At 32.8% G+C, this 14,863-nt stretch overlaps 1 protein-coding gene across 3 annotated transcripts; it reads right to left on the reverse strand.

The window, feature by feature from the left end:
- Nucleotides 1–4,162: 4,162 nt before the first annotated feature.
- On the reverse strand, nt 4,163–14,504 carry LOC149903432 (uncharacterized). Of its 3 annotated transcripts, none has more exons than XM_090108775.1 (4): nt 14,127–14,504; nt 8,077–8,209; nt 4,732–5,843; nt 4,163–4,298 (listed from the first exon to the last, which is right to left on the reverse strand). In XM_090108775.1, exons 1-4 carry the CDS (start codon nt 14,373–14,375, stop codon nt 4,173–4,175), a joined length of 1,620 nt encoding a protein of 539 aa, XP_089964901.1. In that variant the 5' UTR covers nt 14,376–14,504; the 3' UTR covers nt 4,163–4,172. The 3 variants fall into 3 exon arrangements, with proteins under 3 accessions (XP_089964901.1, XP_089964902.1, XP_089964903.1); XM_090108776.1 differs by having other exon boundaries at nt 8,073–8,209; nt 14,127–14,268; XM_090108777.1 differs by lacking the exon at nt 14,127–14,504 and adding an exon at nt 12,336–14,072 and having other exon boundaries at nt 8,073–8,209.
- Nucleotides 14,505–14,863: the final 359 nt, after the last annotated feature.

Raw genomic sequence — 14,863 nt, forward strand, 5'->3', positions numbered from 1 at the left:
ACACAAAATTTCGAGTCATTTGTAACAGGATGGCGGTTCTACAGGGGTCTTAGTACGCAATGACAAAAAGAAAAACGATGGCGTGAACGCTGGTACCGGCGGCTTAGTCGCGTGGGCGTTAGTCGAACTCGTCGGAAAATAGCGAAAGTCAAACGATTTGTAACAGTATGGCACTTATTTTTCCTGTAAGTTTGAGGATCAACAAATATAAATACAAAATTTCAAAGATCTATGTGTTGGAAATCTTCACTTATATAAATTAATAATAAATTAAGTTTTCAAGTATGACAGCACTTTTTCCCCCTACTAGAAGTATGGCAAATATAATAATGGTCACATTTTATCAAATACTCTCCAAAAATCCAAATGCAATACTGGTACAAAAAGTTTGGCGAAATAAAAATTTTTTGCAGATTTTCGGCGGTATGGCGACCATTTGGAATCGTCCGAAAAGTATGGCATGGCGATTTTCGTAAATGGCTGCACGACGATAGTTACCTGTGCAAAAGTTAGCCTGGTACAAATGGTTGAATGATTGTTTTATTTAAATCAACACATTCGCATCAGTATGGCGGGCTGTAAGTCACACCGGAAAAGTATGGCATGACACTACCGCCTACTCCTTTTTTATGGGCTATCGGTAAATTCTAAAATTTTTGTGTTACAAATCGTTTGACTTTCGCTATTTTTCCGACGAGTTCGACAAACGCCCACGCGACTAAGCCACCGGTACCAGCGTTCACACCATCATTTTTCTTTTTGTCATTGCGTACTAAGACCCCTGTAGAACCGCCATCCTTGTTACAAATGACTCGAAATTTTGTGTCAGTATCTCCCGGTCTATACGTAAAACACTTAATAAATTGAAGTGGACTCATCTCAGTTCAAGTTTCGCAAAGCAAGCGCTCACTGATTCATTTACAGCCCACGATAGCATCTCTTAGTTTATTGGACATTGTGCTTACGGCCTGATGCTCGATAAAGTGATATCAATGCTCACTACATAAATCAGCTCCTACCACACTGAAGCGTACAATGCAAAGACGATTTTATTGCGTCCACCGCGAAAATTAAACACTACTTCAGATCAACGATAAGTTTGTAATTGGATTTCAATTGCCATGTTTTATTTATTTATCGTGTGTGCACTGGCCGCAGTTGAATTGTTAAAATCGTAATCAGCAGCCTATAGAGAATCAATCGCAAGTGAGCTACCTACTCAATAATTGAAAAGATTTCGCGTTATAGCGAGGAAGGGGATATGTTCCTTGTTGGAATAAAATTTCGTCATACATTTGCATTTATGTACGTTTAATGAATATTTTATGATAGTTTTTTTTGGGTAAACAATCAATTGTTAGCATTATTTCGAGGATTAATGCATATGAAATCTCTTTTTTGCCAATGAAAACTAATAATAAGGCTGGAAGGTTACATATTTTTTGATAAAGTTCAAATCAATTAATTAACTACTGACTAATTGAGGAATGGATAGGATTTTTACATTTAAATTTAAATGAATAATTAAATGTTGATATTGTTGGGATGGAATTAAGACATTGATTAACTTTAATGGGGTATCGTTACTGAATGAGCAGGAATTAGCGTGCGATTCCATTGCGATGCCAGTTTAATGTACCTACCTATTAGTTTAATGTAAGCACAAATGTAAGACAGGACACGGAAAGCTTTATACAAGCCGATGTAATATTTACCGTTACCTATATGAAGCTATATTTCCCATTATAGAGACGATGGCCGATGGTTATTAATTACAAGATAAATAATTTTGCATGACATAAATAATGTTCGATTTGTATTGGGAAAATACACTAATAAATATTATGTAAAGTTAATTATTCACTCGCAATAATAATCTTTAGGGTGAGGCAATAGGGTTAAATTATTAATTTTTTTAAATAACCTTTGGTTAAATTACCTTTAAATTATTGTTTATCCTAAAACAACATGAATTATTTACACATAACACACTGTAACACTTTTATCGAAATAAAATACTAAAACAACCCAACTAACTGGAAAGAGTTTCTTCTAAATATAGAATAAGTAGTGACGAAAATAGCGTACACGATGATAATGTAATAAACATTAATTTGCAGATGTGTATAAATTGCTATGGCAATTTCTTCGGATAATATTGTCGTCTTCGCCGACATGTGAACTCATATTCCCACACGTTAAAATGACATTACAGATTTATTTCGTCACGCACGATTATTGTTTATTGTACACTTTAAATCTGCGATTATATATTTTGTGATTTATTTATGGGGATGAGTATTATTAATACACCAAGTTATGAGTTAATCGTTAAATGAAATACTTATGTGATTTTATAAGCTATATTATAATAATTAACTTTGAAAGTTGTTTAGATTATTTGAAATCAGAATCACTCTGAATGATGTGTGACGTGTTAACAGAGTTGTAGAGTCTTATAGAGCACTAGCGGTCCGCCCCGGCTTCGCCCGTGGTACATATTTATGTTTTCTCTACATAAAAACCATCCTCGTACTTCAAGGAATATAATAAAAAAAGAATTATCGAAATCGGTTCAGCCGTTCTCGAGTTATGCGCTTACCAACACATTTTGCGATTCATTTTTATGTATATAAGACTAGCGGTTCGCCCCGGCTTCGCCCGTGGTACATACATATTTACGTTTTCTCTACATAAAAACCATCCTCGTACTTCAAGGAATATAATAAAAAAAGAATTATCGAAATCGGTTCAGCCGTTCTCGAGTTATGCGCTTACCAACACATTTTGCGATTCATTTTTATATATAAGATTAGTTGGTTTAATGCTCTAAGTGTAGAATGTATAAAATTAGGTAAATGAAAAACATTCTTGAATTTTAATTTTTATTCATCACGTAAGAGAGATCTCTAATAATTTCAATTAAAGTTCTCTCCCATAATATTATACAGGTGAATTCTGATTTCTGACGATAGTCGGATGTCAATTCAATCGGCTGATATTTATAACATGTCCTTTTAACTTTACATTCATAATTCATTTAGGTCTTACATTTATCGGACCCAATCCGACCTGTTACATAATGCATATATTTTTATACATAAGATAAATTCATACCGCAGACTAAATTGTATTGTAAATAAGAGGTCAGCTCCTAAATAAAATTTATTGGGTTTCTATGACAAAAATTTGTTTCTTTCTGGGATATGGTTGCCAGCTGGCTAGTAGGAAAAAACCATATTACATATTTATAAGTAGGTAGGTACACGAACTAGTTAGAATATTCTCCTTTACCACCCACTTAATTTCCAGTCATAGGTAATAAAGAGTAGATATAGATATTTCTTGGGTTTACTAAAATTAGTTTTTAGAGCGGTTATTAGTGTGATAAGTTAAATATACCTATATCTCGTTTTACTGTGTTTAGTTTGCTTTCTATAATATTATTATCTAGGTATCATGCTTGTATAAAATTAGAGAGGAAGTTCATGAAACGACTTTAGCCGTCCTCTTAATCTCTACCATAAAATACCACTTTGAAATTAATACATTTTTAATACTTACAGATAATTTTTAATTACGTAGGTACTTTGTGTGTAAATGTGATTAACGACATACGAACAGCGAACATTCATTATGATACTTAACAAGTTTTCTTTAATTGGTTGAGCAGAATTAGTTTAGAAATAAATACTGGTTTAAGTCTCATATATGGGATATGAGAATCTAGATAGAGTCGTAAAGCTCCACGTGTATCCACTGTGGATAATTTAACGTTTGAGAACTTATTCTCAATATAAAATACGACCTCAATGTTCAATATTTTATGCTTCAATAAATATTGGCGTGATGAATGTGAATGTATGAGAAAAAATGTAAGTACCTAGATTCATGTTACATTATCATTATTGATTGAAGTAGGATTTATTTGTTGGATAATTATTTTTTAATAAAAAAGTGACAGAATTCAAATAGTTAGAACTGTACAAAATTTATTAGGGGCTATTAGGAAGGCACCATGTTGAAAAGAAAAGAATGATGAAGATTCGCTCATCCAGTCAAAATTTTGAGGTAACATATATAAAAAAAAACAGTCGAATTGAGAACTTCTTCCTTTTTTTGACGTCGGTTGAAAAAGGGAAATAAAACGCCCATATTATGGAATGATATTATTATTTGCAAAGAGCATCAGCAACAGCGCGCGTGAGACGTCTTTTCAGGCGCAACGCGGAGCGGTCGACTTTCGCGCGCCTCACGTACTGCCAACATTCTGCTACCATTGTTTCGTTGCACGATTCCTGTTTACGAAAACAGTTTATTATTAAATATTTTAAAAGGTTCAGTTTGGTAAATGTTAAAAATACTATGTAATGACTAATGACGATTCGAAAGTGCTACTAAATAGTAGTCTAATTGAATAAATGAATGTTTGAGTTTGAGTTTGAGTTTGAGTTTTGATGTAATTTGGGTACTTTTTTGAAAAAAGTTTAATTGATGATATGTCATAAAATAATTTTTATATCCACACTATCGGAATATGTTCTAAACTTGTTTTTAAACGTTCATATTCAGATTTCTTCAACAATAGCTGTAATGTAAATGTTATTATGATAAAAAGTTGCCAATAGGTAAATTAAATTGAATTCATTATCCTAAAACTTTTATTTCTATAGCTTAGAAAATTTATATGAACTAGTGTGTATGAAAATAAACACAAAGAAAATTAAGTACCTTATAATGATTGAGTTGAACTTCTGTCAAAGGCGCCGCCCATCCTGTAAAACCCGTTGTGCCAATGCTGGCTAAGGGATAGTGATTAAACGCTGTTAGAACCCTCTTCGTAAGCATAAAACTTTTACTGTAGTGTCCTAAGGGACTTATTGTAGCAGAACTTATTAAATTTCGTGCTATTTTTGGCAACGGTATTGCTTTTAAACATCTACTATCATATGTATTTTTAGCAATAGAATTATTATTATCATCTTTGCTTAAACTATTCGTATCATCTACTAATTCTACTTCATTTAGGTTAAAGTTATTAGGACCATCTATTCGGACGTCATCTCGTTTCACATAGATTTTCTTATCATTTCTAGTAATACTAATTGCTTTATTTGTATATAAATCTTGCATGAAATCGAAAAAGAATACATTTTTCACTAAAATGGCGGAATGCTGATACGGATCCCAACCCAAAAATGGGAGTCTTTTTAACAATCCATGCCAGGTATATGCTATTTTAGGTAGCAGTATTTCATCAATATCCAAAGGTATGATAAATTTAGATTCTATTATATTTCTGTAGAGGCAATCATTGTAAGTTATAATATGATCGCGCCTTCTTTGCCACAACGACCGTTGAATAGTATTTTTAATAGGAACTTGAAATAATCTAACCACTCCTTCGGACTGATAACGTAATAATACAGTTTCAGTCTTTTTATTTACACTATCTATATAAATGTCTACCAAATCGGCACCCAAAATCTTGTTAGTTTCGATCCACTCGGTTAAACTGTGGGACACGTCCTCATGAAAATTCATATCTTTGACACAGACCGTGAAGGATCGGATATACTTAGTGTTGCCGTATGGTTTGATATAAAATCCATTTGCAGGATTGTCACAGGGCTCTGTAACCACTGACACAACTGAAGTCTGATTTAAGGGCTCCCGTAGAGGACAGGATAGTAAAAGAGGCGTGTCCACTTCTGATGAACTTCTATCCCATTCGTGCCACCAAATTTCTAATGGCTTCGCTGCAACGACTTCAACTGAATTTTCATTTTGATTAAAAGAGTGCGTTTGACAAAACATTTCTTCGAGAGAAGAAACATCCCGACCTGCAACAAAAAAAATATCTATAAGAACTAGGTACTTACAAGATAAATTCTTTAAAATATATTCTACACTCTGGAGATAATGCTAATTATTCAATTTATTGAAATACTGCTCGCGCTATTGCATAAAATTGCAGCTTTAAAGCTGCAATTTTTGTTGAATACCGGTATTTTATTTCTATAGTTAAGTAACAGGACCGTCATTACAGCGACTTATATAATAGTTATTTGCTAGAATCATTTCCTTCGAAGCTCGCGAATAGCGGTGCCTTCCTTCGGCTATCATTAAAACGGTTGTTGTATCGCAAGCCGGGATGACACTTCCTAGTTATAACTGGCTAGATTACAAATCAATCGTTTTCTATTTATGGCCGTAACGGAAAAGTCATAAATAAATTGCAATATCCTTTATACATCTTAAAATTATGCTTTGAAGCCGACAGTTTTAGTTGACATTTATAAGAATACAACTGCGTATATGTTTAAAAATATACGCTAAGAATTAATAAAAACAACGATGGAAAGTACAAAGGGAAAGGTCCTTTTTGTTAAACGTCCCATAAGAGAATGGGACGTTGCGAAAAAGGTGGTGCATGGTTGGTAGTGGTGTTTTAATCCGACCGTCACTACAATATGGGAGAGGCGTTTATCTCTCCCAGGATGGAATTTACACGACGCGTTCGCTCGACTCGAGTGACAAATGAGTGTGAGCTTATCGCCAGGGCCGTGTCGCCGCACCACACTCAAACACTTTTGTTTCTGCACCGTATGTTACCTTGATAAAGAGTATTTTACTGACTTTATATCACGTTTAGCACAATCTGATGTTTTAATGGCCGTTGTGATTTATTCAGTTTTGAGACGTGTGAAACGTAATTGCGATAAAATAACTGGTTCGAGGCATATATACTTAATACTTATGACTGTATCCAATCCAAAAGTGCAATAAAAATTAATATATTCATTAGTATAATCGAATTCGGGTGATTTTAAATTTTATTTTATATACTTTTGTAAATGTAAATTATTTTGTGGTTGTTAAGGATTAAGATAATAATATATTCATTCATTTTTTAAACACACAGTGATTATAAATGATGTGTTTATTTATTTATTATAATTATCGGACATATCTTGCGTATGCGCCTACGGCTTACGGGAGAATCAATAATACTCGTCAACTATGGCGCCTAGATCTGTCGAGATGAGTTATACAAATTGTGCTTACTATTTATCGATACATCTTCTTAAATTAAATGAAATGTCAGTAACATTATATCAGACATATACATCAACGAATGTGGTAAATAAGCAGTTGCCATTTCCTCTATTGGATGTAAATTATGGAATGCTATGGAGCTATCTCTTACCTACCAGACCAAATCTAACGAGACATACTTATGGTTGGGAGGAGAGAGAGCACTTGCTCTTACTCTTGCATTTCTACTTAGGAATAAGGTAAATTTTAATAATTTTTGACATTACTTTTGCTTAAATCATATATACATACAGATAGACATACATAATTATAGGTTGAACCTAGGCACATTTAAAAGGCGTATTTAAATTTATTACCTACTTATGTTATGATATGAAATAAGTATCAGTGTACTAATCACGGTTGTCGTTAGTAAGCTCATAAGATGTAAATTTTATTTTGCTTATACATAATAGTAAGACCTCAAGGCAGCAGTCGGCAGATTTACTTCGATACGGCTCACTCTACTGTGGACTTCAATTAATTGGTTTTCTTTATTTATATGGCAAGTAAAATGTGTATGGACTACGTACACTGTTAGATCGAAATCTCTGTCCTACGTGAGCTTACTTATTAAAACAAGAGGTTTATGAAGCTGTAAAGATATGTATCAATATTTTATAAGTAACATCGAGAATTTATTCACTCGATGATATATCGTGTAGGCATAAAATGCAACGACATTTTCGAGTCGGTAGAAATGAAGTCCGTATATTTGTTCAGCATGTTTTAATTTTTGGCGAGTATCCAAGTTATTTTTTAACAAAGTTTACTGAGAATTAAATCAACAGTCTGGACGTTCCCTGTGTTATAATAAATTTACATAAATAAGCCAAAACGTGTACCGTTTTGCAGTAGCTTGGGATATAACCTCTGTGGAATTTCTTTCTTTGCCTGTCATAAACAAGAGCTAATGTGCAGTAGTCATGTTCCACACTTATATCATTACAGAAACATGTAGGGTATGTACTTACTCACCGTGGAAAATGGCGAGAATGCGTATATAGTGTTGTGGCGCCCTCTCGTCGTAATAGGCAGCATATAACGACACCGATGTACCTCTCACTTGTTGCCATAATGATTCTTCAGCAAAGGGAGACCACGTGCGATTCTTGAAACAAACAGAATTCATTAGGTGCTTCATACCATCGTGATTCGTGAAGGTACTGAAAGTACTTAAGTTATTATCCAGTTTAAAATATCTCTAATATCTCTATTACAATTTTCATTTCACTTTATCATGTGATATGATCAGATTTCTTATTTCATTCAACAGTAATAAGGTAGTTGTATAAAATTTACATAAGCCTTATTCCTTCGAGAAGGTCTATGTTGGGGCTGATTTATTCTAAGTAATTTGAAATGAGCATAGCGAAAGGGCACAATTAGAATTTCACTTTATTACCCTTTCTTAAGGTTTAATATCTTACAACGAAATTTTCAAACTTGGCTCTAGAATGGATTTAATGGTAAAAGAGTCGTGCGTGATTAGCCATTGTGCTTTCTTAAACATCAATGTGCTTTTTGCGTCCCTCTTTCTCCATTGTTGGATGAAGCAATTTATTCATCACTGTTATTTGTAATTAATGATAAATGGAAGGAATAGGTTCTCACATAAATAATATGGAAGATAATAAGCCAATTTAAGATCTAGGTCATACGAGGTTATAAACAAAAGAAATACATTTTCGCATTATGTTTTTTACTTAACAGTTTTAATAAGAAATGTTCCGAAGAATAAATATAAGGTTAACTATATAATATGATTATCACTTATACATTTCCAATATGACATCCCTACTTTTAATACGTTACAGCGTTACTTATCATCTTTTTTAATAGGTAACTAATGTACGCGCACCTTTATTTTCGGAGAAGCTTTATTTGACAGCTTATTCAGTTATTACATACGTTGTTCACAAAAATTATACAAAAAAATGTAAAATTATACCGTCCTCACTGATATACAGCCGTACAGGGTTCAGTAAAGTGTAAATATCGTGATATTGCGCGCGTGCTTACATTAAACGTATTTTATTTACAGATTTACTCGTATGTTTTTGTATCTTCCATTCAGTTTATGAGGGCCGATATTTGTAAATATCTTCATATGAGTTTAAATAAATGATTATCAGGGGTTATAGTGTGAGTTTTATTATTTGTCATTCTTTAACATTTTGTTAGTAAAAGGATTCACAAGTGGGTAGGAATATATTATTACACTTCGGAAGAAACGTAATAAATCCTATATGCATTAGTAATGTCTTAATTTAATTACCCTGCTTATTATAATGGGTTTTCATGAGCTAGACTTAAAACGTTATTAAAAGCTCAGCCATTAGATTAAACAACAGTTTAAAGGCAACCACCATATTATGCACCATCAAATTCCTTTTCAGAGATAAAAACGTGACTTTTACTCCTGTCACGTTTATCAGCGGATGTTGTAAAGCAGTTTAAATAAAAACCTCTGACTGTTATCTCTGTAATAGTATTTAATTTGAAAGAAAATAAAGTTAGTATGAAAAATCGCTTGAATGTAAGGCTAGAGAATAATTACTAATGATAGTATTAGTGCTTATCTATATTAGTGAGACAAACTGGACTGAAGTTATACGACGAGTCGATGCACTTAGAATCTGCATAAATATAAGCAGACTGCAGTGAGAATCGATTAAAATACCATTGCAGAATCATTGAATGTTCATTTTCATTATTTTTAATAATTTCTTTGAATTTACAGAATACAGAAAAAAACCGCAGCTCTATGTCTCTATATAAATGAATTTATTTAAAATAGTGTTATTCTTTGGAATATTACATAATCAGAAATCGTGTCATGTTCAGTATTTTAAAAATAAACTCAAAACAAAAAAGTGCGCACACGTTGATCTGTAAACTTGCACCTTACATCTTAATAAGGTTTAAAATGTGCTAAATGATCCACTGAATGCAATTAAATAATTAAGCGTCAATTAATGCTGTTAAGACGATAAAGTTCTTTTTTAAAACGTGCATTTTTAGAATCGTTAATTATGTTGTTGTTGAGAAACCTCTGCATGTTGGGATACTTTGTCTTATACAAAATGTTTTAGTTAAATATGTAACTGTAAAAAAAAATCGAGGAGACATGAGAGGACTTTCTTTATTATTTAAATATATTCGTATAATTTAGTTGTTTATGTGCTCACAAAACTCTCATAATATTATAAAAATATCCATTTAAAAAATCTAAGTAAGTACCCATTTCGATACTAGGTATACTGACTGTCGTACAAAAGTTTTAAATTAAGGTTTGTCCGTTAAGCAGAATTTAAATATTACGATATTTTAAATTTTATTACAACCTTTGATCCCTTTGATCATCAATGCTGTAATAAATAAAATATAATCATCTCAGTTAAATATAATAAAATCTTTTGAATGACATAAAACCTGTTGTGATATGATATTCCAGTTGGATTTACAAGTATAATTATGATTAGGTAAACGAACTGACGCTGTGGGAAATATTATCGCCATACACACTTTACAACTGTTCTTATGGTTTGAGTTGAATCTATTAAATGCCAGTTTTGTATCTTTTTCAGACCATATTAGCTAAGTTATTGCGTAAAACGTACGCATCGTATGCAAACAATATGTTATCGTTTTAAACACCTGTGCAAAGTTTAGAAAAAGTAACATTTTTATTTCCAACATTTTCTTCTAAGGTTGTACGTAATAGATAAATTATTTTTTTTCAATAGGTATGCAGCGGTATTATGCATTAATGGCTATGTCTAATAGGTTGCGAGGCTATTGCCACAATCCTGGCTGCTTCTGAGTTGTTTTATAATTTATATGAATAGACCCAATAATACAATGCCTAACAGTCAGGACCTCAGGAACTAAAATCAAGCTTACGATCGCCAGGGCAATGCATTATGCAATACACTAAGACTACTATACTATAAATGCAATAGGTTATATTATATTACGATAATTTACTGACGAGTTTATATATGTACTTTCAGAAACATACATAACAGTGTTAAGAACAAAATATTTCCGTTGATATAATCTTAAAGTTAATGTGTTCTTATGTATATTTTCGTTCTTTGATGATTATGATTAATGCGATTACAATAATGTAGAGTAATAATACACCTTCGCAAAATAAGTACACAGACTCATTTTACACGAACCAAATATACCCATTCACATATTATAATCCTATCCGACTGTGGTAATGATATATAATCAGCATTGAATCTGATCTTAAGTCCATTATTTTATCGTACACTGTAAAAAATCGATAGAAGCCTCTTTCGTACAATTATTGTTTAAAAGCAATTTTCTTATAAATCTCTATTTAAATTACGATTTAACCGACTAAAAAACGGAGGAGTTGGTTTGTTAAGGCATATATTAATTCTTTATGAAATAACCATAATATACAATAAAAGTTCTGTGTAGAAATAACACTTTTGTACAAAATTATAATCTAATCTGATTAAACTTATTTTGATGTTTTTCGGAAAATTACAATAATTGGTACATCATACAAAAGTAATTCTTGTGCACTTACAACTCTTGTCACAATTTTATTATATTTGTAGGATGTCTTATGAATTACAATCATCAAACGGTAACGAAATTTGTTGTTTTGTGGTAATGTTATACGTTTGACGTGCTTTGCATTTTGATTTCATTCGCTTCGAATAATACTTTTGGATTTTAACTGACATTTTATCACTAAAAAGTTATCTTTACCAACAAGCGGTCTGCCCTCGCTTCGTCAGCGGTGATAGAATTCTATAAATTAGTTCAGGAGTATGGGGGATGTACGGAGTGCGGATATTAGCGCGTTCAAAGTGTTCAAAAAATTTAAAATAATAATAGTTTAAAAAAACTAAAAAACACACTTTTTATAGAAAACCGAACTAAAAAATAGAAAATTTTATCAAATTAGTGTATTGTCATCGGTCCTCAATAAATCTACAAAGTTTGAACGAAATCTGACCGTTTAAAGTGGGTCAAAATCGCGCCCAAAGAAGTCAGTTACAAACATACAAACATACAGGTGAAGCTAATATAAAGCGTGTAAAAAAAATGTTATGTTATTAAGTTTAGATTATGTCATTGTACTAATAAATATACATCTGTAAAATCTGTTGATATATGATATTCTAAAAAATCATCCAGCAAATAATACTTATTGTAGTCATTTTATAAATACAAATATTTTAAACTACTTAGAATAAGGTTCCATAAAGTGTTCCTTGCTGTTTATTATCCTTGAAAATGCCAGGTTTCTCTTATTTTATTTTAGGTTGGTCATACACTAGCGTTGAGATAAGCTTATTTTATCGTACGTTCATTTATGGCAATGAAAAAGGATTTAATTTTCAAAATAAGTATCCATTTGATCTACATGACACTCAGTCAACTAAAATATAAATTAGACTTCTCTCATAGTACCTAACTATATACATACATAAATCCTAAAAGGGGGCTGCCTGGGTAGTTAGTAATTTAGAGACAGATGTTGTGTTATTAGGATGGGAAAAAACACTGAGGATACGTATCCCTTAAGTACTAAGCAAGGAAACCGGTAAACAATACTTCAATGTTGTCTGCAGAAAATTGTACTTTGTGCGTACCTACTTATCTTTCGGTACGGAGAGTATTATCTCAAAATAGATTATGAACGTTGGATACTAAACGCCTCCGCTTGCAAAACGCATCGTATGTAGCTGCACTTAAGCTCTTGCTTATTTATATTATAGGAAGGGACTGCATTCGTGTGGGATCGGTGGCAGCAGTGGCGTACTATTAGAAATAGCCGCAGAGAATATTGATTTCTAGTTATTTTGCATCTTCCACTAGCTCTGCGATAGATTATCACAATTATACGATACTAGTTTTGCTTTTACTGAGAAATGATTATTGCATTATGGTTGTGATTATAAGACTAATAATAATTTACAATTAGAATTCCGACATTATTTAAATGTTTATTGCTTTATTATTTCTGAGATTGAAGTTATAAATCTGTGAAGATCAATAAAATGAACGTTTGATTTTTTGTTATATTTTCTATGAATGTTTTGGGTACTAAAATTTAAGTGCGTTAAGTATTAATACCTATAATAACGTTTAGATAAAAAATTTAAGCTTCGTTGCAATTCGTTTATTTGTAGTCTTTTTTTATTTTATTAATGACTGATATTCATATTATGTTCTTTGAGGCTTTTAATGGGAGCGGTCAGAAGCTACATTAGACTTAATTAGTGTATGTGATTGCATATAATAGGCGCGCACTGATGCGTTTGTTTCAAACGCTGAATATAAGCAATAAATGTGAATACTGAATATGCATCTGCATCTAAATATAGCTTGGGGGAGCAGGAAGTAATGTTGCATACAAAGTACGATTCACAATGCATCGTATTTTCTTACTAACGCTTATTCACGTATATTCTTGTATGCTTTATTTGCATATTATAAGAGCCACTTTATTTTATAGAATGTCTTCATTTGCTTAGCGGTTTTGAGAGGTTGACTTAAACTCTTATGCACGTCGAGATTCCCCTTGACAATTCGAGGAGTTCCAGGAAATAACCTTCTGGAATATAATTGCGTTTTATTGCAATTTTTATACAAATCACCTACGTCGTTAACATTTGATTAGAAAAAAAAGTCAATTTCTTTACGTAATATTTTATGAAAAATCATTTCCCGGGAAGGTGCAAAATTTGCATATTATTGCACCATTTGCATGCACACCCTGATCGTATCGCAAAAAATATGTAAAACAGGTATTGTTTATTGAAAGCATAAAAGCTAATTTCCGTGGAATCTCTGATTTGAGCTTAGATAATAACTGTCATAAAATTGATTTATTGGCCAATAAAATGGTGGGAGGAAAACTTAAATGGTATACATAAAGATAATGTATTCTTGAGCATATTTTTTTGAAACGAAAGAGCAAAAAGTTAATTGTAGTGATAAATTCAGATTAAAATAATAAAAATATAAATTACTATTTTTGGGACTTTCGGAAAAGCCGGTAAGCGGTCACATGTGACAGGCGACGGTCGGTCCATTTCAGCCTGCTTGCCTTCCGAGTATGCCACAATAGTTTTCATAGTGGAAAAGCTACGCTGAGGTGGTGGACTCCACCGCGCCCTGGTGTGCCATTCGTTAACAGCAGCAATCCAGCTCACGCAGAATATCGACACACCAGCCAACAAAAATTTCGTCACTCTAACAAACTTCCGAGTCGAACACATTTTTTTATTTTGTTGGCAAACTTTAAGGACTACACCTTCGACAGCATAACGAAGTACTGTGGCGGGTAAGCGCTGTGCGCATGCGCTCCGGTTGCGCTACCATGGCGAACTGCGCCGGATCAGCTGATAGCGTATCAACAATTCGTCCCTTACGGCTAATCGTTCTAAACGCGAAGCATGGAAATCTAGTTTTCTATACGAGTTCTGAGTTGCGATCCAAAGTTTGCTATACGACGTTACATGTACAAAAACATAGGCAGATGCAATCTCACGCGGAACAAGAAATTTTATGGTGTGGTGTCTGGTCTCGTTCACCTGGCCATTTGTCTAATTGCGTAAGATCGATTATAGACGGCTAGCTCTATAATTGTTAGGTTTACCGCAGCCACAGGCCTACGTGGATTATTTCAACGATGGCAGCCTCGCTTTGCATATCGGCGCTAATCAGATTAATCCAGCCAGTCCTGTGACTAATGAATTAATTGGAA

The sequence above is a fragment of the Colias eurytheme genome, chromosome 13 (genome assembly GCF_061535395.1).
Source record: "Colias eurytheme isolate Ceu_HAF_F1 chromosome 13, ilColEury1 Martin Lab GWU primary, whole genome shotgun sequence".
Lineage (NCBI taxonomy): Eukaryota > Metazoa > Arthropoda > Insecta > Lepidoptera > Pieridae > Colias > Colias eurytheme.

What these genes read in the sequence shown, in the direction of transcription:
- LOC149903432 (XM_090108775.1), bottom strand. Translation starts at nt 14,375, where the DNA reads ATGTGTTCGACTCGGAAGTTTGTTAGAGTGACGAAATTTTTGTTGGCT. An exon ending in CATTCTCGCCATTTTCCACG is followed by an intron (nt 5,844 to 8,076) that starts GTGAGTAAGTAC and finishes TTTTTGTTGCAG; the next exon opens with GTCGGGATGTTTCTTCTCTC. An exon ending in TTCAACTCAATCATTATAAG is followed by an intron (nt 4,299 to 4,731) that starts GTACTTAATTTT and finishes TTTCGTAAACAG; the next exon opens with GAATCGTGCAACGAAACAAT.